General features: G+C 42.8%; 1 protein-coding gene and 1 long non-coding RNA gene across 3 annotated transcripts; one reads left to right on the top strand and one right to left on the bottom strand.

Moving 5' to 3' along the window:
• Positions 1–90: 90 nt before the first annotated feature.
• LOC118360408 (uncharacterized) lies at positions 91–2531 on the bottom strand. Its single transcript, XR_004820856.2, has 3 exons — positions 2393–2531; positions 1285–1322; positions 91–1208 (listed from the first exon to the last, which is right to left on the bottom strand). It is a non-coding gene; the product is annotated as an uncharacterized LOC118360408 (long non-coding RNA).
• Positions 2532–7028: 4497 nt separating this feature from the next.
• Positions 7029–26417, top strand: LOC118360951 (zinc finger and BTB domain-containing protein 17-like). Of its 2 annotated transcripts, none has more exons than XM_035740557.2 (15): positions 7029–7207; positions 8335–8540; positions 19360–19539; positions 19746–20075; positions 20161–20250; positions 20434–20678; positions 21664–21806; positions 22094–22394; positions 23147–23234; positions 23520–23636; positions 24038–24158; positions 24238–24368; positions 25188–25460; positions 25654–25743; positions 25832–26417. In XM_035740557.2, the coding sequence occupies exons 2-15, from the start codon at positions 8336–8338 to the stop codon at positions 26272–26274; spliced, it is 2757 nt and encodes a 918-aa protein (XP_035596450.1). In that variant the 5' UTR covers positions 7029–7207; position 8335; the 3' UTR covers positions 26275–26417. The 2 variants fall into 2 exon arrangements, with proteins under 2 accessions (XP_035596450.1, XP_035596448.1); XM_035740555.2 differs by having other exon boundaries at positions 7029–7218.
• The last annotated feature ends 1412 nt before the right edge of the window (positions 26418–27829 follow it).

Below are 27829 nucleotides of genomic sequence, written 5' to 3'. Positions count from 1 at the left end.
TAACATAGTTAACAGTTGCCAGCCATTTTATCCCCAGAAAGTAATGTATACATAATGTATGGCATGTGCGTCATGTTGGTCTTGTGTTAATTTTGCTCACTACATTTTACAGCTATGCAATATTTAGAGGCAGATTTGTCAGGATCTACAAGATTAGCCTTGTTTAGAGACACCATTTAACTAAAGACTCATCTGGCAGTCAAGGCTACCGTCATGGTTGGATGTGTATGATAGCCAGTGGTGGAAAAAGTACTCAATTGTCATACTTGAGGAAAAGTAAAGATACCTTAATAGAAAATTACTAAAGTGAAAGTCACCAATTAAAATACTACTTAAGTACAAGTATCTGGTTTTAAATGTACTTAGGGTACAGTGGTGTAAAGTACTCAATCATACTTGAGTAAAAGTTACATTAAATTCCTTATATTAGGCAGTGGTGGGTGTACTTCAGTATCAAAAGTAAGAAACGTGAGAGCCATAAATCCAAAAAGCAAAAACAGCCAGACCTACGGATGCAAGAAGATTTAAAAAGTGGATTCTCAAATAGGCAACATTTCAAAATACATCTTACAGACAAAATATAATTATGCCTTAATAATGAAGGAATATAGCCAGTAAACATACGCACTTAATCACTTTGCTTTAGAAAAAACATCCTATAATAGAACCCTAAACATAAAAAAAGTATAATTTGAGATCATCAAAAGTACATACCTCACTGTAGGAATATGACGACATCATCACTAATGGAACTCTATTAGAAATCAGTGTGTCAGGTCATGCCATTGTAACAAGGACACCTATAACCTGTGAATTTTAAACAAATTAACAAAATGCATAAGGCATCCGTGTCCTTGGGCTTGTTCGCATTAAGCTGTCATTACTTGAAGTTGAGGAATTTACGGTTCATCTTCAGTAAAAGCTGGTTTTCAAAGTTTATGGAGTCCAGCCTTGCTCTCCTGGGGCTGAAAACAAATCCTGCAATGTTGAACAGACTTTCACAGGCAGCTGATGCAGGTAAAGGTGTGTTTAACCTCAAAGACAGCTTATAGACTGCCGGGAAGGACTTGAGCAACGCCATATGATCAGCTGAACAGGTTAGGTATCCGTCCAGCTGTTTGGCGCTTTCTTGTGTTTGAGATGTATCCATGGCAAAGAAGAAGTCCTCATCTGATGAACTGGTGCCATCACCTAGATGTAGTCCATTCCTGGAATACAAGGGAGATGACAATAGAAATCATGCAGTTGTGAGCCTACATTAATCCATCCCCCATCTATACAAACCAAGCAAGAAGGCGAAGGAGAGTTCAGCTGGATTGAACCTATGAACAAAATAAAAACATTTGAAGTCAGAAGTTTGCATACACCTTAGCCAAATATATTTAAATTTAAGTTCACAATTCCTGACATTTAATCCTAGTAAAAATTCCCTGCTTTAGGTCAGTTAGGATCACCACTTTATTTTAAGAATGTGAAATGTCCGAATAATACAGAGAATTATTTATTTCAGCTTTTATTTCTTTCATCACATTCCCAGTGGGTCAGAGGTTTACATACACTCAATTAGTATTTGGTAGCATTGCCTTTAAAATTGTTTAACGTGGGTCAAACGTTTCATGTAGCCTTCCACAAGCTTCCCAGAATAAGTTGGGTGAATTTTGGCCCATTCCCCCTGACAGAGCTGGTGTAACTGAGTAGGATTTGTAGGTCTCCTTGCTCACGCACGCTTTTTCAGTTCTGCCCACAAATTCTATAGGATTTAGGTCAGGGCTTTGTCCATTTGGAAGACCCATTTGCAACCAAGCTTTAACTTCCTGACTGAGGTCTTGAGATGTTGCTTCAATATATCCACATAATTTTCCTACCTCATGATGCCATCTATTTTGTGAAGTGCACCAGTCCCTCCTGCAGCAAAGAACTCCCACAACATGATGCTGCCGCCCCCGTGCTTCACGGTTGGGATGGTGTTCGTCGGCTTGAAAGCCTCCCCCCTTTTCCTCCAAACATAACGATGGTCATTATGGCCAAACAGTTCTATTTTTGTTTCATCAGACCAGAGGACCTTTCTCCAAAAAGTAAGATCTTTGTCCCCATGTGCAGTTGCAAACCATAGTCTGGCTTTTTTTATGGAGGTTTTGGCGCAGTGGCTTCTTCCTTGCTGAGCGGCCTTTCAGGTTATGTCGATATAGGACTCATTTTACTGTGGATATAGACACTTTTGTACCGGTTTCCTCCAGCATCTTCACAAGGTCCTTTGCTGTTGTTCTGGCATTGATATGCACTTTTCGCACCAAAGTACGTTCATCTCTAGGAGACAGAAGGCATCTACTTCCTGACAGAATCCTTTCTGAGCGGTATGATGGCTGCGTGGTCCCATGGTGTTTATACTTACGTACTATTGTTTGTACAGGTGAACGTGGTACCATCAGGCGTTTGGAAATTGCATCCAAGGAGGAACCAGACTTGTGGAGGTCTACAATTTTTTGTAGGTCTTGAGGTCTTGGCTGATTTCTTTTGATTTTCACATGATGTCAAGCAAAGAGGCACTGAGTCTGAAGTTAGGCCTTGAAATACATCCACAGGTACGCCTCCAATTGACTCAAATGATGTCAATTAGCCTATCAGAAGCTTCTAAAGCTATGACATAATTTTCTGGAATTTTCCATGTTCTTTTAAAGGCACAGTCAACTTAGTGTATGTAAACTTCTGACACACTGGAATTGTGATGCAGTGAATTATAAATGAAATAATCTGTCTGTAAACAATTGTTGGAAAAATGTCTTGTGTCATGCACAAAGTAGATGTCCTAACTGACTTGCCAAAACTATAGTTTGTTAACAAGAAATTTGTGGAGTGTTTGAAAAACAAGTTTTAATAACTCCAACCTAAGTGTCCGTAACCTTCCGACTCCAACTGTATATAATAATACTGTGTTTCCTAACCCTATACAAAGGGGACCACTAATCATTTCACCTGATTTAACAACATTATTTCAATGGCTGGTTGACTAAATGGATCAATGATAGTGTATGGCTACAACATGTGAAACAGTTGCTAGTCCCCAAGCAAACGGTCAAGAAACACTGAAACAGATTTAGACAACATTCAAGACCTTCAATTATGACAAAATAATGCATAATCCTTACTTACACTGGAATCTCAGTCTGTGCAGAAAACTCTGATGGCCACCTCTCCTTTGCTTCCACTGTCTCGTTGTTTTAATCTTATCCAAAATCTTGGCAAGCTTTGAAGAAGTTAGAGCCGTTGTCTGTTGTTCTCACAATCTTAACCCGGCTTTCAAACTCAGAATGGATGTCATTAAGGTCGCCTGTCAACACATCAAAGGTGTGCGATCCTCTCAACCGTTGACAGGGATGCTGGGCATGTGTTTCAGGGTCTATCCAGTGAGCAGGGACACCAGTGAAGCTCTGTTGTCTTGCAGATCAGCAGTCAGTGGTGGTGGTGATGTGGTCAACTCCTCTCATGGCCTCGGTCAACTTCTTATTTTCTTTGGAGGCTTCATCATCCTGGAGCACAGTGTGGGCCTTGATAAGTTATTTAAGTTAGGCTGCAGATCCTGGACAAACTCTCTGTATGGTTCTTGTTCTACAACAGTAAATGTTTGCAGCCCTTGGACCACATACTTCACCACAGCTTGGTCGATGGATTTTTGAGACACTGTCTTCAGTAATGTGCTCTGCTTGATGGTGAAGGGAGTCAGGGGCATGTTTTCTCTTCAGTGTGTTTGCCGCTAGTTCTCCATACTTCTTAAGATGGTGTACATGCTCTCTCTGAAATAAGAAAAGTAAAAGAGAAAGACATTTACTTAGCTAGATAAACCAAATACTTAAGGTATAGGATCCTAATTTTAAAGCTATAAACAACATTAGTTAAGTGAGTTTACCCACCATTTAATATTACAATGAGAAAAAACTGTTAATTGATCTAGCTAGCAGGTTACATCTAACTTAAGTCTACAGTAATTAGCAAGGTAAGAACTACTTTCTCAACCAACACAAGGAATAAGATGGCTAGCTAACTGGGTGTTAGCTAGCTAGCTTGACCAGAGAAAAGGTACTGTACCTGATTGTGATAGAGCCCATTTGCTGTATGGATGGATTTGCAAATATTTGATCCAGCTGGGAGAAATGTGTGTGTGTGTGTGTGTGTGTGTGTGTGTGTGTGTGTGTGTGTGTGTGTGTGTGTGTGTGTGTGTGTGTGTGTGTGTGTGTGTGTGTGTGTGTGTGTGTGTGTGCGTGTGCGTGTGTGTGCGTGTGTGTACGTGTGCATGTGCGTTGTGCCTGTTTCCACCAACGGCTCATCTGATTACCCGGACCCCAGAGGAGACATGCCCAGATTGATTAATCTGTAGATGTTGTTCACAAGCCCTTTTTTTGTTTTCATTATGAATCGTTCATTTGAGACGAAAAAGGCTATATTGTAAGAATTCATGAAAATGTGTTTTAATTTAAGGTTAGCAGTGTGGTAAAGGTTAGGTTTAAAATCAGATTTTCTGACTTTGTAGCTGTGCCAGCTAATGACCACTCTGCAGAGCTGATGAAAAACAGAAAAGCCAGTCAGTCTCTGGAAGATTGCTAATGTAATTTAACTCACCCTGTGTGTAGGTCATTATCGCTCTCTCTGCATGCATGTACACATGCAAGCACACACGCTCTCGCTCACTCTCTGCTTCTCTAGTCTCTCTTCATTTTGTTCTAAACTCCAGTCTCACTTTACCTTACCACCTGTTTCTAAATGCTTCACCACTCGAGTCTCTCTCTCTCACCTGTAAATTAATAATTGTGGCTGGGGGGATTTGGTCATTAAGATGTGCAGCGGCCATGACTGAAGCCAAATGAGAGTTGACTTCAAGGGAGGGCGTTTAATGTGGGTGTCTTTTTGTGTGTGTGTGTGTGTTTGTACATGGCAGGAATTTGTACATTCACTCTGCCAAAACAGTACACAGTTAGTCACTCACCATTCTAGATAACTTGCCAACTACTTTCGCCAATTAACTTCAGCCGGCTCGTGTGCGACCGTGGCAAAATTGGTTTGACATAGGCTAGCCAATCTCTAGGGCTACTTAGGGAACGTCAATAATTTACACAATGTAAATGGGACAATATTATTCAATCTTTTAGTTCACTATTTGTACATGAATTTCTAAAATGTGTAGTTTGAGGTTTTTAAGACATTGACATTTGGAGCTATTGGCATTTTTAAATATTGTTTGATTTACTGATGGTCCCTAAATTGCCCGATAGGGATATCAAATGTCAAACCAAATTGACCATGGGCATTATGATCAGGTCATATGTAGCTGCGCTCCAAATTGATGATTAATTGGGTGCTGCGAGCTGAGGGCAGGATTGAAATAAATACATTTTTACACTAGAATAAAAGTTGCCTGTCTTTACTATTATACCTGTCCATTCTGGATGTCTTCCTCTTCTGCCATACCACCTCCTCCCATATAGCTGCTTTGAATTGACCGTAGTTAGCCTACTTTGTTCTTATGTTTTCCCACAGTTATCACACATGGGGTTGAAAAATGTCTTTCAATAAACTCTCTGGTTTTCCAGAAAACCATTTTGCTACCGTAATCACACATCACCTCCATGTGTGTGCACACCCTATCCCATCCATCAATAAAGTAATGCTTCTTCTACTGAACTCTACAGTACTGCTATCATACCAGTTTTGTACATTGTAATAGTTTTGTGAGTAGTTGATTGATAAATGATTTCCTATTTTGAGAATATAAACTGTTGTGTTCATCAATGTATGGTGTTTGTCATGGCTCAGAAGATCTAGACCAGTGACAGAGAGAAAAAAACAGATTAAAAAGTGCAAAGAAATGCACATCACTACATTTCTCACTTACCCCTTTCAAACATTTACACCAGAGCTGTCCATTATTTTAGCATGTCATTATGACCATTATAAGCACATACTATAAAAGTTTAGGGCAGCACAAAGTAGTTGTGAGAGTAGTAAAATAAGTTTATCACTGTGTTGAGAATGAGACAGCCTATAGGGAGGAGGTCAGAGACCTCGCCCCCATTCTCATCAACGTGGCTGTGGTGGAGCAGGTTGAGAGCTTCAAGTTCCTTGGTGTCCACATCACTAACAAACTAACATGGTCCAAGCACACCAAGACAGTCATGAAGAGGGCACGACAAAACCTATTCCCCATCAGGAGACTGAAAAGATATGGCATGGGTCCTCAGAACTTCAAAAGGTTCTACAGCTGCACCATCAACAGCATCCTGACAGGTTGCATCACTGCCTGGTATGGCAACTGCTCGGCCTCCGTCCGCTAGGCACTACAGAGGGTAGTGCGTACGGCCCAGTACATCCCTGGGATCAAGCTTCCTGCCATCCAGGGAAGGCCCTAAAAATCCAGCCACTCTAGTCATAGACTGTTCTCTCTGCTACTGCACAGCAAGCGGTACCAGAGCGCCAAGTCTAGGTCCAAGAGGCTCCTAAACAGCTTTTACCCATAGCTTCTAAGCCATAAGACTCCTGAACAGCTTTTACCCATAGCTTCTAAGCCATAAGACTCCTGAACAGCTAATCAAATGGCTACCCAGACAATTTGCACCCCCCCCCATGCTACTCTGTTATTATCTATTCATAGCCACTTTAATAACTCTACCTACATGTACATAATTACCCCAATTATCTTGACACCAGTGTCCCCTGCACATTGGCACATTTACTCTGTACCGGTACCCCCTGTATATAGCCCCGCTATTGTTATTTACTGCTGCTCTTTAATGATTTGTTATTCTTGTCTCTGACTTTTGGGGGGATTTTCTTAAAACTGCATTGTTGGTTAAGGGCTTGTAAGTAAGCATTTCACTTTAAGGTCTACACCTGTTGTATTCGGCGCATGTGACAAATAACATTTGATTTGAACCACATTGGAAGCATCCTGAGTACGATCAGGCATAGCGCGCCATCGCGTGGTCATTTTAAACACCATTCCATACGCAGGAATAAAACTGCGCGTGCGCAATATGTAAACTATCCACCCGGCCACTATCAATCGATCAGAGAGTGGAAGATGGGGGTAAATCGAGTCCGTGGGGCTAGATCGATCACCGAAAAAATCGATTGAAGGAATTCAACGGATTGTGTTAAAATAGTACAAAACAACACCATAACAAGCGTTTGGAGCAGGGAATTCAGCGATCATCAAGAGGTATTTTGAATGTACGTCTTTTGAAAGATGGTGCATGCTTAAAGCACACAAAGAGGCTCTAAGGACGGGCAGAACGAAAGGCCCCAAAACATGTATGTCTAGGCAGGCTAAATTAATCCCGGATAGCGAATGTAGAAGGATGTAGTATTTGTAATCAATCCACTGCATCGTCAACCCAACAAAAATGGAAGAAGTTGAAAACGACCAACATTATGTCTCGTCGATTATTAAACTAGGACTCTGATATTAATAATCGGGAGGCCATATAGGCGGTATAGGCCAACTCTTTTGATAAATTGAATTTTGCATTGCTATAAACTGAATATTTTAACATCTTTATCTATAAAACAACCCCATATCTTGTGAGCACCGATGATTTGGTTGTCAGGCCATGTCAAATTATTAAATTGCATGTCATAAATCACCCAGGAATACAACTAGCTGTAGGTGATTATACTGTATGATCATATTAGTCACATTTGAAACGAGAATCCCCTCCAGTCATGGCTTTTTACATTTTCAAACATTTTGATAAGTTTGACAGTGGTAATGTGTTACCTCATCTGATTGACTAAATCCAACACAACCCATATTTACTCAGTGGTGTAAAGTACTTCAGTAAAAATATTTGAAGATACTACTTAAGTCGTTTTTTGGGGTGTCTGTACTTTACTATTCATATTTTTGACAACTTTTACTTCAATACATTCCCAAACAAAAATATGTACTTTTTACTCCATACATTTTCTCTGACAGCCATAAGTACTTGTTACTTTTTGAATGCTTAGCATCCGTGGTCATCCTTACTGCCTCTGATCTGGTGGACTCACTGAACACATGCTTTGTTTGTTAATGATGTCTGAGGGTTGGAGCATGCCCCTGTCTATCCGTATATGCAAAGAAAGCAAGAAAAAGATGCTGTCTGGTTTGCTTTATATAAGAAATGTGACATTATTAACTTCTGACACTATATTTGATAGTATATTTAAAACCAAATACTTTTACTCAAGTAGTATTTTACTGGGTGACTTTCACCTTTACTTGAGTCATTTTTTAATTAAAGCATCTATACTTTTACTCAAGTATGACAATTGGGTACTTTTTCCACCACTGCCCACTCTCACCAGGATGGACTTTCCCTGGCACAGTGGCAAGGTTTTGGAACAGCTCAACCACCAGCGCCAGCTGGGACTGCTGTGTGACTGTACCTTCGTGGTGGACGGGGTGGACTTCAAGGCCCACAAGGCCGTGCTCGCTGCCTGCAGCGCCTACTTCCACACCCTCTTTCTGGACCAGAAGGATGTGGTGCACCTGGACATCAGCAATGCAGCAGGTACATCCGACTGGGTACAAACTGGTTGAATCAATGTTGTATCAACGTAAACATTTGAGAGTGAAATTTCAACCACTGGATTATGTCATCATGGTGACTTAATTTCAACACAGACAAATCTTGTTTCAACTTTTTTATTTGTACTTTTAAAACGATGTCATATTATCAACACTATATTTTTTTTATTTAACTAGGCAAGTCAGATAAGAACATATTCTTACTTACAGGACAGCCTGGGAACAGTGGCCTTCTTCAGTGCCTTCTTCAGGGGCAGAATGACCTTGTCAGCTCAGGGATTCGATCTAGCAACCTTTCGGTTACTGGCCCAACGCTCTAACCACTAGGCCCCAATATAAGAAAAAAATACTATAGGCTGGTCAGTACCTCCTAATGGAGAATAGATCTATCTACAGCTATCCTTTGGTCTCCCATCCGATGTTTTAACCAAGCCCAGCTAAGCTATATTAATTATTTGTCAATGACTATTACCAATGTGCTGTCGTGAGAATGATTGTTGAGAGATCTCCACTTAAAAATGACACTGATTCACTTTTGCTATTGAAGTCCTTCCAAAGGGTAGATTTAACAGAGCAAATTAAATGTGATCATATATTATCAGTCATCAATGATGCTATTTATCTCTACAGTATATAACATTTGCTAAGTCATTAACAGCAATTGAACCCAGAATTCAGCTAAAAATAGGCAATAAAATAGGACTGGTTGATTTCAAATGTAATGATATTTAGTGATATTGAATTGTGTTTGGTTGTGAACGCAACCAAATATCAACATTTGAAGGAGATCATTTGAAGGAGACAGTTTAATCTGTGCCACTGACTTAGTCTTGCTCAGGGTTGGGGAGTAACGGATTCCATGTAATCCATTACATATGTTAAAGAGAAAAATGCTATTGCAACCACTTTACAATACGGAATTGAGACCAAAAGCTTAAGAGAAGTTTCAAGTGTTTAATACCATGGATACAGTCAGCTGAGTGCGTACATTTAGAAAACTCACAACACATGTTATACTCTTCCCTTGTAGGTGTCACATGTCACCTCCCCAGCTATAGATTTTATGACCCCAATGAGTTTCCCTCTGGTTCCCTTGTGGAATGTCCATGGTTCTCTCTTTGTTTAGCCAGATGTCAGAATCACACCCTGTCCATCATCTGTTCTGGGCCTGACCCTGCTCTCTGATCCTAGGCAGTTTCCTCTTATCTGATTAGGTCAACATTTCTAAATTAGCATATACACAGTTTCATGGCCTAAACTCCATTAATACTCACAGTAATCATTCACTAAACAGGATACAAACTAACAACAGTTTCATTTGAAACATGTTACATTTTAATAGACTCCACATATAATGGATTACAAAAAAATAACGGTAACTGGAATCCGTTACCAGCTAAAATATTGTAATCCGATTACTGATACTTTTGAAAAACTAGATGATTACTTTGAGGATTACTTTTAAATGCAGAAAGTATGTTTGCGGAAAAATTAATCTTTGTCACTTCTGTTTTCTCAATGATGTTTAAATCAGCATAGAAAAGAGGCGCAAATGTAAGATAGTTACACCTGAGCGAGTCTGACCACAAGTCAGAGAACACTATAATGACACACCAAATGGGTTTGATGGATCGCGGGAAAAGAGCAGGAATAGGCTTTTGTAGGCTACAGTCCAAGCAATTTCTTCCAATGTTGCGAATGCTGTCGGCATCCAAAGATTATCCAATGTGAATAAACACTTGGAGGTAAGGGTGACAGCAGTGTAGTCTATAGCGATACAGATATCACTTATTATTGGTATCTACATAGCGCAAATCAAATCAAATCAAATTTTATTTGTCACATACACATGGTTAGCAGATGTTAATGCGAGTGTAGCGAAATGCTTGTGCTTCTAGTTCCGACAATGCAGTGATAACCAACAAGTAATCTAACTAACAATTCCAAAACTACTGTCTTATACACAGTGTAAGGGGATAAAGAATATGTACATAAGGATATATGAATGAGTGATGGTACAGAGCAGCATACAGTAGATGGTATCGAGTACAGTATATACATATGAGATGAGTATGTAGACAAAGTAAACAGAATGGCATAGTTAAAGTGGCTAGTGATACATGTATTACATAAGGATGCAGTCGATGATGTAGAGTACAGTATATACGTATGCATATGAGATGAATAATGTAGGGTAAGTAACATTATATAAGGTAGCATTGTTTAAAGTGGCTAGTGATATATTTACATCATTTCCCATCAATTCCCATTATTAAAGTGGCTGGAGTTGGGTCAGTGTCAATGACAGTGTGTTGGCAGCAGCCACTCAATGTTAGTGGTGGCTGTTTAACAGTCTGATGGCCTTGAGATAGAAGCTGTTTTTCAGTCCATGCACCTGTACTGACCTCGCCTTCTGGATGATAGCGGGGTGAACAGGCAGTGGTTCGGGTGGTTGATGTCCTTGATGATCTTTATGGCCTTCCTGTAACATCGGGTGGTGTAGGTGTCCTGGAGGGCAGGTAGTTTGCCCCGGTGATGCGTTGTGCAGACCTCACTACCCTCTGGAGAGCCTTACGGTTGAGGGCGGAGCAGTTGCTGTACCAGGCAGTGATACAGCCCGCCAGGATGCTCTCGATTGTGCATATGTAGAAGTTTGTGAGTGCTTTTGGTGACAAGCCGAATTTCTTCAGCCTCCTGAGGTTGAAGAGGCGCTGCTGCGCCTTCTTCACGACGCTGTCAGTGTGAGTGGACCAATTCAGTTTGTCTGTGATGTGTATGCCGAGGAACTTAAAACTTGCTACCCTCTCCACTACTGTTCCATCGATGTGGATAGGGGGGTGTTCCCTCTGCTGTTTCCTGAAGTCCACAATCATCTCCTTAGTTTTGTTGACGTTGAGTGTGAGGTTATTTTCCTGACACCACACTCCGCATTGATGTGAATTACACTGCTGCTCTCTCATTTAGCTATTTGCGCCTTACGGATTGTGGTTGTTGTGTGGATGGCTGTTCACAAATCTAAATGTGTATTTAAAGTAGGGTTGCACATTTTGGGGAATATTCAGAGGTGGAAACTTTCCATGGGAATATATGGGAATTAACAGAAATATATTGAAATTAATGTTAATTTAAATGTAAATGTTTTTTACATTGGATATATTTACCATATCATATTGGGACAGAAACATAAACATTTTATCTTATCATAAGTAGACATAATTGCAAATGATTAAATCCTTCCAATAGAAAAAAATAAAAATAATTAGTTACGAATTTAATTAAATTAGTTGACTCTTCACATGGGATGATTTCACTGAACAACAAAAGAAAGGGAATATTGAATGATCCCCAATGATCCATCGTATCTCCCAAAAACGTTTTCAACATACATCTGTAAAATGATAGTCTAAAAACTGAAGCTTTGGTTGTCTTCCTCTCAGGCTTTCGTGTCTTCTCCCTGGACCTGCTCAATGTCCACCTCTTGAACATCAGACTCTGAGGCCTCATCTTCACTGTCACTTTCCAATCTTGTTGAAGATGGCTCGTTGTCAGGCTCAAAAAGCCTCAAATTTGCCCGGATGGCCACCAATTTTTCAGCCCTTCTATTGGTCAGCCTGTTGCGTGCTTCGGTGTATGTGTTCCCAAACAAGGACCAGTTGCGCCCTGAGGCGGCTGATGTTGGTGGGATTTGGAGGATGATGGAGGTAACAGGGGAAAGAGCCTCAGATCCACAAGTTCCCTTCCACCAGGTGGCTGATGAGATATGTTGGCACGACTGCCATAATTGCATCTCCATCCCAAAGCACTTGCTCGGAAGTGTACTTTGCAAGACTGCCAAGAACTTTGCCCTCATCCAGGCCAAGGTGGCGAGACACGGTAGTGATGATACCATAGGCCTTGTTGATCTCTGCACCATACAGGATGCTCTTGCCAGCATACTTGGGGTCCAACATGTACACTGCAGCGTGTTTGGGCTTCAGGCAGAAGTCTTCACACTTTTTGATGTATTTCAGAACTGCAGTTTTCTCAGTGAAATGGGCAGGGCAGTACAGATTTCTTCTCTTATATCTGCAAGCAGAGTCTGAACATTAGACAGGATGGCATTGTCTCTCTCAATCCGTGCAATGGCTACTGCTATACGTTTCAGGAGTTTCAGGCTGCTACCACTGTCTCCCAAAATACATAATCCAGGAGGATCCTCTTGATGGGGCTGTCCATATCGGCAGACTTTGATATGGCCATTTCTTGGAGAGACTCCTTCCCCTCCAGGAGACTGTCAAATATGATGCCAACACCACCCCAATGGGTGTTTCTGGGCAGCTTCAATGTGGTGCTCTTATTCTTCTCACTTTGCTTGGTGAGGTAGATTGCTGCTATAACTTGATGGCCCTTCACATACCTAACCATTTCCTTGGCTCTCTTGTAGAGGGTATCCATTGTTTGCACTGCCATGATGTCCTTAAGGAGCCGATTCAATGCATGAGCAGCACAGCCAATGGGTGTGGTGTGAGGGTAGGACTCCTTCACTTTAGACCAAGCAGCCTTCATGTTCGCAGCATTGTCTGTCACCAGTGCAAATACCTTCTGTGTTCCAAGGTCATTGATGACTGCCTTCAGCTCATCTGCAATGTAGAGACCGGCGTGTCTGTTGTCCCTTGTGTCTGTGCTCTTGTAGAATACTGGTTGAGGGGTGGAGATTATGTAGTTAATTATTCATTGCCCACGAACATTCAACCACCCATCAGAGATGATTGCAATATACAGTCTGCTTACTCTATGATTTGCTTGACCCTCACTTGAACTCTGTTGAACTCTGCATTCAGCAAATTAGTAGATAAAGCATGTCTGGTTGGAGGGGTGTATGCTGGGCAAAGAACATTCATAAATCTCTTCCAACACACATTGCCTGTGAGCATCAGAGGTGAACCAGTTGCATACACAGCTCTAGCAAGACATTCATCAGCATTTCTCTGACTACGTTCCTCCATTGAGTCAAAAAAACTTCTGATTCCAGGAGGACCATGAGCTGTTTCTATCGATAAGGTGTCTGATTCATAATTTTCACCTCGAATAGAAGTAGAGGGACTTTTGTCAGAGGTTGCTTGTTGTGAGCGCTGAGGGAACTTCATGCACTTGGCTGATTCTGAAACTTTGTTGCATTCTTCACATATGATTTGGCACAGTATTTGTAAATGTACACAGCTTTTCTTTCTACATTAGCTGCAGTGAAATGTATCCACACATCAGATAGTGCCCGCTGTAAAGATTATTTTAAAAAGTTGTTTAAAAAACCCAAATACAATTCCATGTACACATAGATAGTTAAGCAGTTAGATTAAACAACTCCTTTGTAGGATAAATGTTTTGGAAACAGGTGAATTAACACTCCTCAGTTAGCAGACTCAAGCAAGCTAAAACCCACATGGTAGCAAAAACTAACTTTCAGAAATTGTTAATAAGTTAGAAATTATTTAAACACACTTTGCTGTAGGCCACCATTTACTAGTTAACAAAAAATAATGTATGTCATATATATTCACCCCACCCAGTACTGTAATCAAAACTTACCTGAATGCATGTAGTCCTTGGCTCAGACAGTGTAGTAGTGTGGGCTCAATAGCATATCATTAGTGTGCAAGATCTTGAGAATCAGGTCTCCGGTAGCCTCTGGAACTGCCGATCTGCGGCCAACAAGGCAGAGTTCATCTCAGCCTATGCCTCCCTCCAGTCCCTCGACTTCTTGGCACTGACGGAAACATGGATCACCACAGATAACACTGCTACTCCTACTGCTCTCTCCTCGTCCGCCCACGTGTTCTCGCACACCCCGAGAGCTTCTGGTCAGCGGGGTGGTGGCACCGGGATCCTCATCTCTCCCAAGTGGTCATTCTCTCTTTCTCCCTTACCCATCTGTCTATCGCCTCCTTTGAATTCCATGCTGTCACAGTTACCAGCCCTTTCAAGCTTAACATCCTTATCATTTATCGCCCTCCAGGTTCCCTTGGAGAGTTCATCAATGAGCTTGATGCCTTGATAAGCTCCTTTCCTGAGGACGGCTCACCTCTCACAGTTCTGGGCGACTTTAACCTCCCCACGTCTACCTTTGACTCATTCCTCTCTGCCTCCTTCTTTCCACTCCCCTCTCCTCTTTTGACCTCACCCTCTCACCTTCCCCCTACTCACAAGGCAGGCAATACGCTTCATCTTTACTAGATGCTGTTCTTCCACTAACCCCATTGCAACTCCTCCAAGTCTCCGACCACTACCTTGTATCCTTTTCCCTCTCGCTCTCATCCAACACTTCCCACACTGCCCCTACTGGATGGTATCGCGCCGTCCCAACCTTCGCTCTCTCTCCCCGCTACTCTCTCCTCTTCCATCCTATCATCTCTTCCCTCTGCTCAAACCTTCTCCAACCTATCTCCTGATTCTGCCTCCTCAACCCTCCTCTCCTCCCTTTCTGCATCCTTTGACTCTCTATGTCCCCTATCCTCCAGGCCGGCTCGGTCCTCCCTCCCGCTCCGTGGCTCGACGACTCATTGCGAGCTCACAGAACAGGGCTCCGGGCAGCCGAGCGGAAATGGAGGAAAACTCGCCTCCCTGCGGACCTGGCATCCTTTCACTCCCTCCTCTCTACATTTTCCTCCTCTGTCTCTGCTGCTAAAGCCACTTTCTACCACTCTAAATTCCAAGCATCTGCCTCTAACCCTAGGAAGCTCTTTGCCACCTTCTCCTCCCTCCTGAATCCTCCCCTCCTCCCTCTCTGCAGATGACTTCGTCAACCATTTTGAAAAGAAGGTCGACGACATCCGATCCTCGTTTGCTAAGTCAAACGACACCGCTGGTTCTGTTCACACTGCCCTACCCTGTGCTCTGACCTCTTTCTCCCCTCTCTCTCCAGATGAAATCTCGCGTCTTGTGACGGCCGGCCGCCCAACAACCTGCCCGCTTGACCCTATCCCCTCCTCTCTTCTCCAGACCATTTCCGGAGACCTTCTCCCTTACCTCACCTCGCTCATCAACTCATCCCTGACCGCTGGCTACGTCCCTTCCGTCTTCAAGAGAGCGAGAGTTGCACCCCTTCTGAAAAACCTACACTCGATCCCTCCGATGTCAACAACTACAGACCAGTATCCCTTCTTTCTTTTCTCTCCAAAACTCTTGAACGTGCCGTCCTTGGCCAGCTCTACCGCTATCTCTCTCAGAATGACCTTCTTGATCCAAATCAGTCAGGTTTCAAGACTAGTCATTCAACTGAGACTGCTCTTCTCTGCATCACGGAGGCGCTTCGCACTGCTAAAGCTAACTCTCTCCCTCTGCTCTCATCCTTCTAGACCTATCGGCTGCCTTCGATACTGTGAACCATCAGATCCTCCTCTCCACCCTCTCCGAGTTGGGCATCTCCGGCGCGGCCCACGCTGGATTGTACCTGACAGGTCGCTCCTACCAGGTGGCGTGGCGAGAATCTGTCTCCTCACCACGCGCTCTCACCACTGGTGTCCCCAGGGCTCTGTTCTAGGCCCTCTCCTATTCTCGCTATACACCAAGTCACTTGGCTCTGTCATAACCTCACATGGTCTCTCCTATCATTGCTATGCAGACGACACACAATTAATCTTCCCTTTCCCCCTTCTGATGACCAGGTGGCGAATCGCATCTCTGCATGTCTGGCAGACATATCAGTGTGGATGACGGATCACCACCTCAAGCTGAACCTCGGCAAGACGGAGCTGCTCTTCCTCCCGGGGAAGGACTGCCCGTTCCATGATCTCGCCATCACGGTTGACAACTCCACTGTGTCCTCCTCCCAGAGCGCTAAGAACCTTGGCGTGATCCTGGACAACACCCTGTCGTTCTCAACTAACATCAAGGCGGTGGCCCGTTCCTGTAGGTTCATGCTCTACAACATCCGCAGAGTACGACCCTGCCTCACACAGGAAGCGGCGCAGGTCCTAATCCAGGCACTTGTCATCTCCCGTCTGGGAGATTACTGCAACTCGCTGTTGGCTGGGCTCCCTGCCTGTGCCATTAAACCCCTACAACTCATCCAGAACGCCGCAGCCCGTCTGGTGTTCAACCTTCCCAAGTTCTCTCACGTCACCCCGCTCCTCCGCTCTCTCCACTGGCTTCCAGTTGAAGCTCGCATCCGCTACAAGACCATGGTGCTTGCCTACGGAGCTGTGAGGGGAACGGCACCTCAGTACCTCCAGGCTCTGATCAGGCCCTACACCCAAACAAGGGCACTGCGTTCATCCACCTCTGGCCTGCTCGCCTCCCTACCACTGAGGAAGTACAGTTCCCGCTCAGCCCAGTCAAAACTGTTCGCTATGGCCCCCAATGGTGGAACAAACTCCCTCACGACGCCAGGACAGCGGAGTCAATCACCACCTTCCGGAGACACCTGAAACCCCACCTCTTTAAGGAATACCTAGGATAGGATAAGTAATCCTTCTCACCCCCCCCCTAAAAGATTTAGATGCACTATTGTAAAGTGGCTGTTCCACTGGATGTCATAAGGTGAATGCACCAATTTGTAAGTCGCTCTGGATAAGAGCGTCTGCTAAATGACTTAAATGTAAATGTAAATGTAATCAGCTGTACATGTGATGGAAGAGTGCCCTGCACATGTGATGAAGAATGCACTGTGCATGCAATTCCATTGAATTGGGGATAGTTTATCCAAAATATGCCACAAGACCTACAATTGCCTTATGTGTATCCCACAAAAACGGTTCACTGTTATAAGCTAACTTTTTTTTATGAATTTAGGCAAAATTCCCGTGCTTAACTTCCCATGGAAAATGTTCAGAAATTTTCAGGAAAGTTGTTAGACTCTTTGCAACCCTAATTTCAACTCAATAATGGTTGAATTCAAGAAGTTTAAGCTGCCTATAAATCATTGTTTTTGAAACCAGTGGGACAGCCAGTGAATAATGTGCTCTTGCAACAGCTGCACATTGCGGATCCCAGCCTATGGAATAAAAGTGGGGCTTTTATTACTCAATCTAATTCATGCTGATAAAACATTTTAATCCATAGACCTAATGGACACATGTTCAAACTCGCACACTTTTTATAGATTAAAGGGGCAATCTGTCGTTGATACATATATTTTTGGACTTGGATATATATATAGATTCTTGAAGAATATACATTCTAAATGCCTCAGGAGTTTAGTTCAACTGTCACACTCCATGATACCCCAAAATATAAGCTTGTTTTTCGCCAATGTTTATTAACATTGTAAATGTAAACAAACACTGTATAGTCTCAACACAGTTACAACAATCATTTTGATATCATGGATGGTCAGTCCTTGCATCCATAGCACTGCCTATTAATCTGAGAGGGCCCATCCCTCAGCTTTTTACCAAAACAGAGATGGGGCAACCGTTTTATTATTGTTTCATCTATGGATTTGCCCTTTAAACAGCTGCATATTAGCAAGATATCAAAGTGTCACCAACTAAAAGGTAAACAATAGGCCTATAGCAAATGCAGCATATGGCATTCATTTTTCACATGTAAACAGCACTTTTCGGTAGTGCTCAAAGCATGCCATTCCATGAGCGCCACATTTATTTTTGAACTTGAATCAATGAGCCCAATCAGTCCTCCATGACAACAAAATTATAAACAACAGAGTTGGGTTGGATCTTTAGTTTTGGGGTTATGCTCAGGTGAAACAATATGGCTAATTTAGACTTCCATATTTCCACGTCCTATTCTTGAAGATCAAAGGGTATAATATTTATTGGAATGACTGGAATTCTGATAGACTTTGGTTTTTAATGTAAAGATATAATTTAATGGAATTATTATATGTAGTAGAAAGCGTTGTTTTAGAAGAAGCCTACATAACCAACCCATAAAGTAAAAATGTACATCCATATATGGCCAGCTATGTAAACTTTAACATTGATGTATCCTGCAATAGATGTCGTTCAATTGGTAACATTCATTTTTGTCTTCTTCTAATGCCACTTAAGGGGTAAGTAATCTAAAAGTAACTGAATGTAATCAGATTACATTACAGAGGTTGGGTAATCCAAAAGTTACATTACTGATTAAAGTTTTGGACAGGTAACTAGTAACTGTAACGGATTACATTTAGAAAGTAACCTACCCAACCCTGGTCTTGTTTAGTTCCAGTTTATCTACAAAATAATAATTGATATGTTTGATTTCATGTCTCCATCTCAAACAAAAATCGAAGTAAAAAAATAGGGCTAAATTAAATCAAACTTGATTTAAAGTGCATTTGAAGTTTGATTTGATTTATAGTGTTCAAGATAGCATGCATAAGACATCGCAGATCTGTGGAGATCTTCACAATTGCTGTTATAATCTGTGCAGGATCTTAAACTGCATTGATAATTTGCACCATGTACTTTTAATGTAACCTAACTGCAATCCAGGTAATTTGGTTCTGCTATAAGATGAAGCAAAGTGATATCAAATTCATCTGAACTCTATTTGCTTTACCTTAATATCCAAGACCATGTTGAACATCATGCTTGAGCTCCCAAGTGGCACAGCGGTCTAAGGCACTGGATCTCATCTCAGCTTGAGGCGTCACTACAGACACCCTGGTTCGAATCCAGGCTGTATCACAACCGGCTGTGATTGGGAGTCACATAGGGCGGCGCACAACTGGCCCAGCATCGTCCGGGTTTGGCCGGTGTAGGTCATCATTGTAAATAAGAATTTGTTCTTAACTGACTTGCCTAGTTAAATAAATAAAATAAATTCTGTCTCACAGTCACCGCAGGGCTCATGGATCCATTCCTGTGTGTATTCTGCAGGTCTGGGCCAAGTCCTTGAGTTCATGTACACGGCCAAGCTGAGTCTGAGTTCTCAGAATTTGGAAGATGTGGTGGCAGTGGCCACGTTCCTTCAGATGCAGGAGATAGTCAATGCCTGCTCTGCTTACCAGTCGCTGGCTTTCTCCACAACATCCCAGTCAATACAAGACTTAAATGACAGTGAGTACAGTACAGATCAGTACACAAACATTGGTTATTAGTACACAGAAATATCCATCAATAATTAGTATGCTTTCTTTAACAAGCCCACTAATGTTATCCGTCATAGCTTTGCACAGCTGAAGCAAGCACATTGATTTTCTTCAGGAAATGTACATTTTGTGGTTTATATTGCTCTCTCCCATAATCTCTTCCAAACCATAAAGACAAGATTGAGGAAGGAGAGCAGAACATAGAGAAGGATCCATCAGAGACATGGTCACATGACGAGGAGATGCTAAAAACAGCAGATGACAGAGGGTCAAAGGGCATTCAGGAGGACCCGAACGAGACCACCCCAGACGATGGACAGATCAACAGTAAGACCCCCGACAAACCCAACCCACAGACCCCGGGGAGAGGAAGACCCTCCAAAACCTCCAACTACGCCGCACCAAGAAAGGCCACAGCAGAGAGAGAGGAGATGGAGGTGGAGAGCCCTACTAAAGATGTGCCTGAGTGTCAAGATGACCACTCGGATGTGGACTACACTCCCAGTCAGTGAATTAGTCTTCATACTTTTCATTGGTGATCTGTATGTTTAATATTGCTGTGCGGATAAAGATGTATTTTGTTCTTAAGAGTTTCCATTCAAGTCTGAAGCCGGTATATCTTACATGAGTACCAGGAGAAGAAGGACAAGGAGAGCTCCTCATCGCAACCACTCTCAGGGTAAACAAACAGCTTGACTGACCTTCCTACCTAGGAGCAATCACTAATCTGCCATGCTTTCTCCTACCCAATCATGTTTGATCAGTGACTACTTCGAGGAAGGAAAGATGGACGGCTACATTTTCAAAATATTTGACTGCAGTGGGCCACAGTGTCTGATGGTTATACAATTCCTCTTCATAGATAATGACTCAGATGAGGGGAACAGCGCATCAAAGACGGTAAATGAAGAAAAAGAGGTTGAAGAGGGTGAGATGGAGGAGGATGAAGAAGAGGGAGGTGGAGAGGAGGATGAAGAAGAGGAGGAGGATGAGGGAGAAGATGGCCAGGGGACGGAGAGCGGAGAGGAGAGGAAGCAGCTACAGTCGGGTGCCGTCACCGACCGCACCGAGTCACGGTCCTACGGCTCTGTGACACACAAGTGTGAGGTGAGGACCGTGTGTGTTTGCGTGTGCTAGTTTGAGTGTGGTTATTTTGCACACTGCGATTAGAAATGTAAAGGATTGAATGTTTTTGGATGACCCATTCCCTATTAGAGGACTTATTGTTTTGAACTGTGTATGTATATTTTCCTTTCAAATGAACCATCATATAGACAAAATTGTCTTCAAAAAGAAAGGAGGACCAAGGCACTCTTCATATAATTAATTCAAATACATTTTGGAATGGAACCATGATTTATTTTTAACCGACTTGTTTCGGTTGCATGGCCTTTGTCCGGGGGTACGATGATACAAAATTATTTTGAACCAAGCATTTTACAAACAACCCTGATTAGAGGGAATAGTCCGTCATTGGAAACACCTAGTAAAAAATAATATACACTGAACAAAAATATAAACGCAACATGAAAGTGTTGACCCCATGTTTCATGTGCAGAAATAAAAGATCCCAGACATTTTCCATAAACACAAAATCTTTATTTCTCTCAAATTCTGTGCTCAAATTTGTTTACATCCCTGTTAGTGAGCATTTCTCCTTTGCCAAGATAATCCATCCACTTGAAAGGTGTGGCATATCAAGAAGCTGATTAAACGGCATGATCATTACACAAGTGCACCTTGTGCTGTGGACAATAAACAGCCACTCTAAAATGTGTAGTTTTGTCACACAACACAATGCCACAAATGTCTCAAGTTTTGAGGGAGCATGGAATTGGCATGTTGACTGCAAGAATGTCCACCAGAGCTGTTACCAGAAAATGGAATGTTAATTTCTCTAACATAAGCATAGATTTGGGCTTAATTAATGTATTTCAATTTACATATTTCCTTATATAAATCTTTGAAATTGTTGCATTTATATTTTTGTTCAGTATACATTCAAAATAGTCTACTAGAGAATATTGTATTCACATTCATGTAATTCGGGATTGAGCATATCTAACTCACTAAATTGCCATGTGTTTTCTAGGACTGTGGAAAGAAGTTCACCCACACGGGTAACTTCAAAAGACACATCCGCATTCACACAGGAGAGAAACCTTTCAGCTGCCGTGACTGCCACAAGGCCTTCTCAGATCCGGCTGCCTGCAAGGCTCACGAGAAAACACACAGGTTAGTATCAACCTCATCGCCGGTCTTTCTGTGTCTCTTTGGCCCAATGCCAAACAAATCCCTTAGTGTTCAATAACAACCCTTTGTATGACAGAGACGATACGCATTTGTGCAACACGTCCTCTTGTAAAATAGTTATTAATTGATAATAACAATGATCAAATTGATAGTGAATTAAAAATCAAGACAGTCATAGTAATCACAGTTTCATCAACATCCCCTCGAACCTCAGGACCAAAGTAAGTAGCTATATCTTACTTAAATAGCTTGTGTTTCTCTCTGTGTAGCCCCCTGAAACCCTACTGCTGCTCCTCGTGTGGGAAGAGCTATCGGCAGATCAGCCTGCTCAACCTGCACCGCAAAAGGCACACAGGCAAGGCCCGATACAGCTGCAAGGACTGTGGCAAGCTCTTCACCACGTCTGGCAACCTGAAGCGCCACATTCTGGTGCACAGCGGCGAGAAGCCGTATCACTGCAACTACTGCGACCGGGCCTTCTCCGACCCCACCGCTAAGATGCGCCACCTGGAGACCCACGACGCAGACAAGGGCTACAGCTGTCCACACTGCGATAAGCGGTTCAACCAGGTTAGGACCACTTCTTGACCACTACATTGACCAGTATCGGGGATAGTAGGGAGAATTTGACCTGCATGTAAATAGTTGGGAGATAGCGTGGCAATGTGTTTGAGCAGTGGTGGAAAAAGTACTCAATTGTCATACTTGAGTAAAAATAGATACCTGAAAAGAAAATGACTCAAGTAAAAGTCACCCAGTAAAATACTATTGAGTCATTATTTTTTAAAGTCAAAGTATCCCGTTTTAAATGTACTTAAGTACAGTGGTGGAAAAAGTACTCAATTGACATACTTGAGTAAAATTAAATGCTTTACATTCAATTCCTTATATTAAGCAAACTAGACAGCGAAAATGTTATTACATTTTTTATTTACAGACAGACAGGGGTACACTCAGACATCATTTACAAATGTGGAATTTGTGTTTAGTGAGTCCACCAGATCAGAGGCAGTAGGGATGACATTGCGTTATATTGATAGGTGCGTACTTTTGGGTGTCAGGGAAAAAAGCATGGAAGTAAAAAATGCATATTGTCTTTAGGAATGTAGTGGAGTAAAAGTCAACATTTTCAAAAATATAAATACCCCCAAAAAGTACATACTCAAAAAGTAAATACTCTAAAGTATTTAAACTTAGTTACTTTACACCGCTGTGTTTGATTTAAGTAGCCCTATTTTGTACAATCCTGTATATAGTCACTCTCTATCCTTGCATTGAAATGTTGAACTGAATCTAACCTGGCTATTCCTCTGTCTGGACAGACTGGGAATCTAAAGGCTCACCTGAAGATCCACATCACAGACGGCCCTCTGAAGTGCAAAGAGTGTGGCAAACAGTTCACCACTTCCGGTAAAACCAGACCAGACATGGACTTCCGAACCTGTATTCATAAAGCATCTCAGAGAGTAGGAGTGCTGATCTAGGATCAGGTACTCACTGTCCATGTAATCTTATTCATTATGATCTAAAAGGCAACACTGGTCCTAATAAGATTACATGGACAGGGAGGGGACCTGAACCTAGATCAGTACTCTTACACACTTTATGAACACAGGCCATGGTCTCTCGATGTGTTGATATATAACTAGTCTCTGGTCGTCGCATTGATATATAACTGTAGTCTTTGATTCCCAGGGAACCTGAAGAGACACCTGCGCGTGCACAGTGGGGAGAAGCCCTATATCTGTATGCACTGCCAGAGAGCTTTCGCTGACCCAGGGGCACTGCAGAGACATGAGCGCATACACACAGGTAACAGTCCTGGATTTAAAGGATTATGTTCACATTGACCTCTTTCTTTGTATTTTTTATTTATCTAGGCAAGTCAGTTAAAAACGAATTCTTATTTACAATGATGGACAACCCCTAATCCGGACAACGCTGGGCCAATTGTGCGGTGCTCTATGGGACTCCCAATCTCAGCCGGCTGTGATACAGCCTGGAATCGAACCAGGGTCTGTAGTGACGCTTCTAGCACTGAGATGCAGTGCCTTATTCCGCTGCGCCACTCGGGAGCCCAAACATGTGTAGCCAAACATGTGTAGCCTAAACATGTGCAGAAAGAACAGGGAATGCCTGTGCATAGCATGATAGGTTGGAGACTGTCATGTAATTTTAATGTCTGTGTGCATGCTTGTGTGTGGGTCCTGTAGGGGAGAAGCCGTGTCTGTGCCGGATCTGTGGGAAGGGGTTCACCCAGGCCAGTTCACTCATTGCTCATGTCCGCCAGCACACCGGAGAGAAGCCCTATGTCTGCGACCGCTGTGGCAAAAGGTAAACACACACACACACTATAATCCTATTGATGTAACATAGGGCATCAAGACAAAAAGGGCTCTATCTCCAACTCCAGGTTTGTCCAGTCCAGTCAGCTGGCCAATCACATCCGTCACCATGATAACATCCGGCCACACAAGTGTCACAACTGCAAAAAGGCGTTTGTCAACGTCGGGGACCTCTCCAAGCATATCATCATTCACACAGGTAGGAAGACATGGAATGTACAACTAACTGTGAGTGAAAAAGTAAGGTTCGCTGGGAGTAGTGGATATTAATGGATAGTCAAAGAAGTCTATAATATGTCACTATCTTGTGGAATATAGGTATCTTGTGTATATTTATCTAGATAACAAAGCTGTTGGGTATCTGGGCACATTCTTTCCCCTCCATCTTTAGTGTGCCTCCAACCTCCTTCCCCTGAGGTATAACATTAACTGCATTAGTCTACCTTCCCCCTTCAAGTAATTCTCCCCCACGGGTGGTGTCTGAGATATCACCTGTGACTAATGTGGTCAAATAACACAAGTGTGTAACCTGGGCACTAATTCGATACAGTTGACAATTACCCACGCTCTAACCGCAGCAGGTAGCCTAGCGTTTAGAGTGTTGGGCCTGCAACCGAAAGGTTGATAGTTCGAATCCCTGAGTCGACAAGGTGAAAAATCTGCTGATCTATCACTTAACCCTAATTGCTCCAGGGTTGCTGTCAATAATGGCTGATCCCTGGCCATGACCTGGTCTCCGAGGAAGCGGGATACACAAGTATAAGCACCCCCTATTAAAAAATAAATAAAATAAAGAGCATTAATCACATTTATTGTCCCCCATGATGAAATCAGGGGGAGGGGGACGGACGGGCTATGGATCTGTACATACGTAAGTCACGCGATATCAGACACCACTGGCCCGATCTTGACTAAACTTACAAAATTACAGTGATTGGCCCAATGGGGATGCTGCATCATTCTTGGGGGAGGACATGTTTACGGTTGCCTTGTTCTCTTTTTTTTTACCATCCCCTAGGAGAGAAGCCCTTCCTGTGTGACAAGTGCGGTCGCGGGTTCAATCGTGTCGACAATCTACGCTCCCACGTCAAGACCGTCCACCAGGGTAAGGCTGGGATGAAGCGCCTGGTGGTTGCCGGGGGTGACAGTGATGACGGGGGTTACGGGTTCCATGGCGGGTCGGCCTCGGAGATGGACGAAAATGAGATCAACATAGTCACTGTCACCACCGAGGACATCGTCACCCTGGCAACAGAGGCCCTGGCTGGCAGCACTGTGTCCCAGCTGACAGGTCAGATGGAGCGAATGCTGGGTAATGTAGTTCAGACGGGTGGGAGAAGGGGACTATGCAAGGGATGTGACTAAAAGGAATGGGATGAAAGGAAGGTGGCTGTGTAAGAGTAAGAAGGAAATGGACTCAGAACAAAGGGAATAAAATAAAATTATCCTGCCATGTGTTTATATGGGATTCTGTCTGTTTCCAGTGGTGCCTGTGGCTACATCAGTGTCAGCAGATGAGACGGAGGCTCTGAAAGCTGAGATTGCGAAGGCTGTGGAGAAGGTGCAGGAAGCAGGTGAGACTGGCCACACACAGCTTTGAATAACTTTTACTATTCAGAACTTCCTCATACATCCTCACTGTCTATCTCCTCTCCCTCCCAGACCCCAACACTCAGATCCTGTATGCATGCGACTCTTGCGGTGAGAAGTTCCTGGACGCCAGCTCACTGGCCCAACATGTGCGAATCCACACCGCCCAGGCCCTGGTCATGTTCCAAGCTGACTCTGACTTCTACCATCAGTACACCGCAGCTGCCACCACCGTGGGGGAAGATGTTACCACAACCTGGCAACCCACTTCCGAGCAGGTTATCCAGGGAGGGGAGCTCGTCTTCCACACCCGAGAGGTTGAGGCGGAAGGGGATGAGGTGACTCAGGAGGAGGGAGGAGAGGTGGTGGCCCAAGCTGACCCCCAGCCAGAGGAGGAAGATAAGGCTGTGACAGAAGAAGGACAAGGAGAAGAGATGGAGTGTGGAATGTGCAGTGATGTGGCACTCAAGAATAAGAATAAAATGCAAAGCAGTCAAGTTCTTACTGGGGTCTGACAATACCTCATACGAAGCTGCCACTCTCTGGGTCTCTCTGAGTCTCTGCATCAGTGACATGAACATCTGTGTCCAAAGTTTGGGAAGAAACCGTTTGGCTTGTTTTTTGGACATTGTATAAAGTTAAATTATATATATATATATATATATATATATATATAAAGAAGCAAAACACATTGCTATAGGCCTATCTGTGTGTTTTACCATTACCTTGAAAATAAGTGTTTAGAGTTAAATAAGTTTGTTATTTGGTGTTTATTTTTATGAGGCATGTGGCCCACGATGCACACTGAAATTCTCAATGTGGCAGCCCGGGGAAAATTAGTGCCCACCCCCCTGCTGTACAACATTCAAACTGGGGACCATTGAATGCAGGGGTCGGCAACAGGCAACCGTTTTTGGCCCCCCATATTTATTTATTTTTATGCAAAATGTCCCAAAAGTAATGTCCCAAGAAGGAAGTTACCCCATCTAAATAATGCAAAAGGTATATTAACCTCAATTATTGAAGAGAGGGCAGGAGACAGTCAACTAAAAAGGTAAGCGGGCCGACAGCTTTGGAGTGCTGAAAAGTGAAGCGTGGCCTCGACAATCAGAGGTGGACTGCAAATGGTGTTGAAAGTCATTTGAGTAGCCTAATTAATTTCAACAATCGTCTTCATTAGACTTAACAACGAGGGCTTTGTTGGAGCCTATGTCTTCCTATTTAAAAAAGAGGTATGCTATCCAACGCCTCAGTTGTAATTAATTAATTGAAATAAGGCTATTGTTTAGGGGCACAAGGGGGAAGATGGATTCTAATCTAGATAACTGGCGAAGTGTATTTTGGGTCGTATAAAATAAGAATATAGCTTTTCATGAACAATATATTTTTAAGTTAATGTATTTATCCAACTCAACTTCAAGAAAGAACCTGAAAAAATGTTCTTCAAATGCCAGCAAGACACTGGGAAAGCACTGGACACAACCAGTATCAGTTCAGTGCTCTGAGCATTGTCAATTAGCGGCCACTAAACTAAATCAAATCCAACAGTCACCCACCTAATCCAGACAGCCATTTTTATTTGTAATGTTTTTTAAATTTAACTAGGCAAGTCAGTTAAAGGTAATGGGTGTGAGTTAACACCATCCCTTCAGACTGTCTATGAACAGACAGAGACCGAAGATGAAACTGAGACACGCCAGTCATAATTCTTTAGAATTTGGGGCGGGGCTGTGATCTGGTCTGCTTGCCTCCTTGCCTCGTGGAAAAGTTGCCCTTTTAACAAAATGTCTGGTCAAGGGAGCCTCCTCTGCGGGGCGGGATATTTTTGGCCTGTCTGATGTTTGTCTCAATCAAATCATCCCAGACCCCTCCCATATACTCCATCCAGAGTTACAGCCTCTCTCCTCAGTCTATGCAGTTCCTCTATGGACAGTTAATAGATTAAGACCCAGTATTCATTCATTAGTATTTTGATTTTCTGTTTGTTTCTTTAAATAGGAAGTAAGCAGACGAAGCCATGTGGCCATAAAGATGTAAGCCTAATTGGTAAATCTAGGAAGTCTAGATATT

The sequence above is a fragment of the Oncorhynchus keta genome, chromosome 28 (assembly GCF_023373465.1).
Source record: "Oncorhynchus keta strain PuntledgeMale-10-30-2019 chromosome 28, Oket_V2, whole genome shotgun sequence".
Lineage (NCBI taxonomy): Eukaryota > Metazoa > Chordata > Actinopteri > Salmoniformes > Salmonidae > Oncorhynchus > Oncorhynchus keta.
This window is presented reverse-complemented; position numbering and strand designations above follow the sequence as displayed.

Bases quoted from the DNA above. Each gene is read 5' to 3' on its own strand.
- LOC118360951 (XM_035740555.2), top strand. The intron at 24,369-25,187 runs GTAGGAAGACAT...ACCATCCCCTAG, and splicing joins GCATATCATCATTCACACAG to GAGAGAAGCCCTTCCTGTGT. The intron at 25,744-25,831 runs GTGAGACTGGCC...TCTCCCTCCCAG, and splicing joins GGAGAAGGTGCAGGAAGCAG to ACCCCAACACTCAGATCCTG.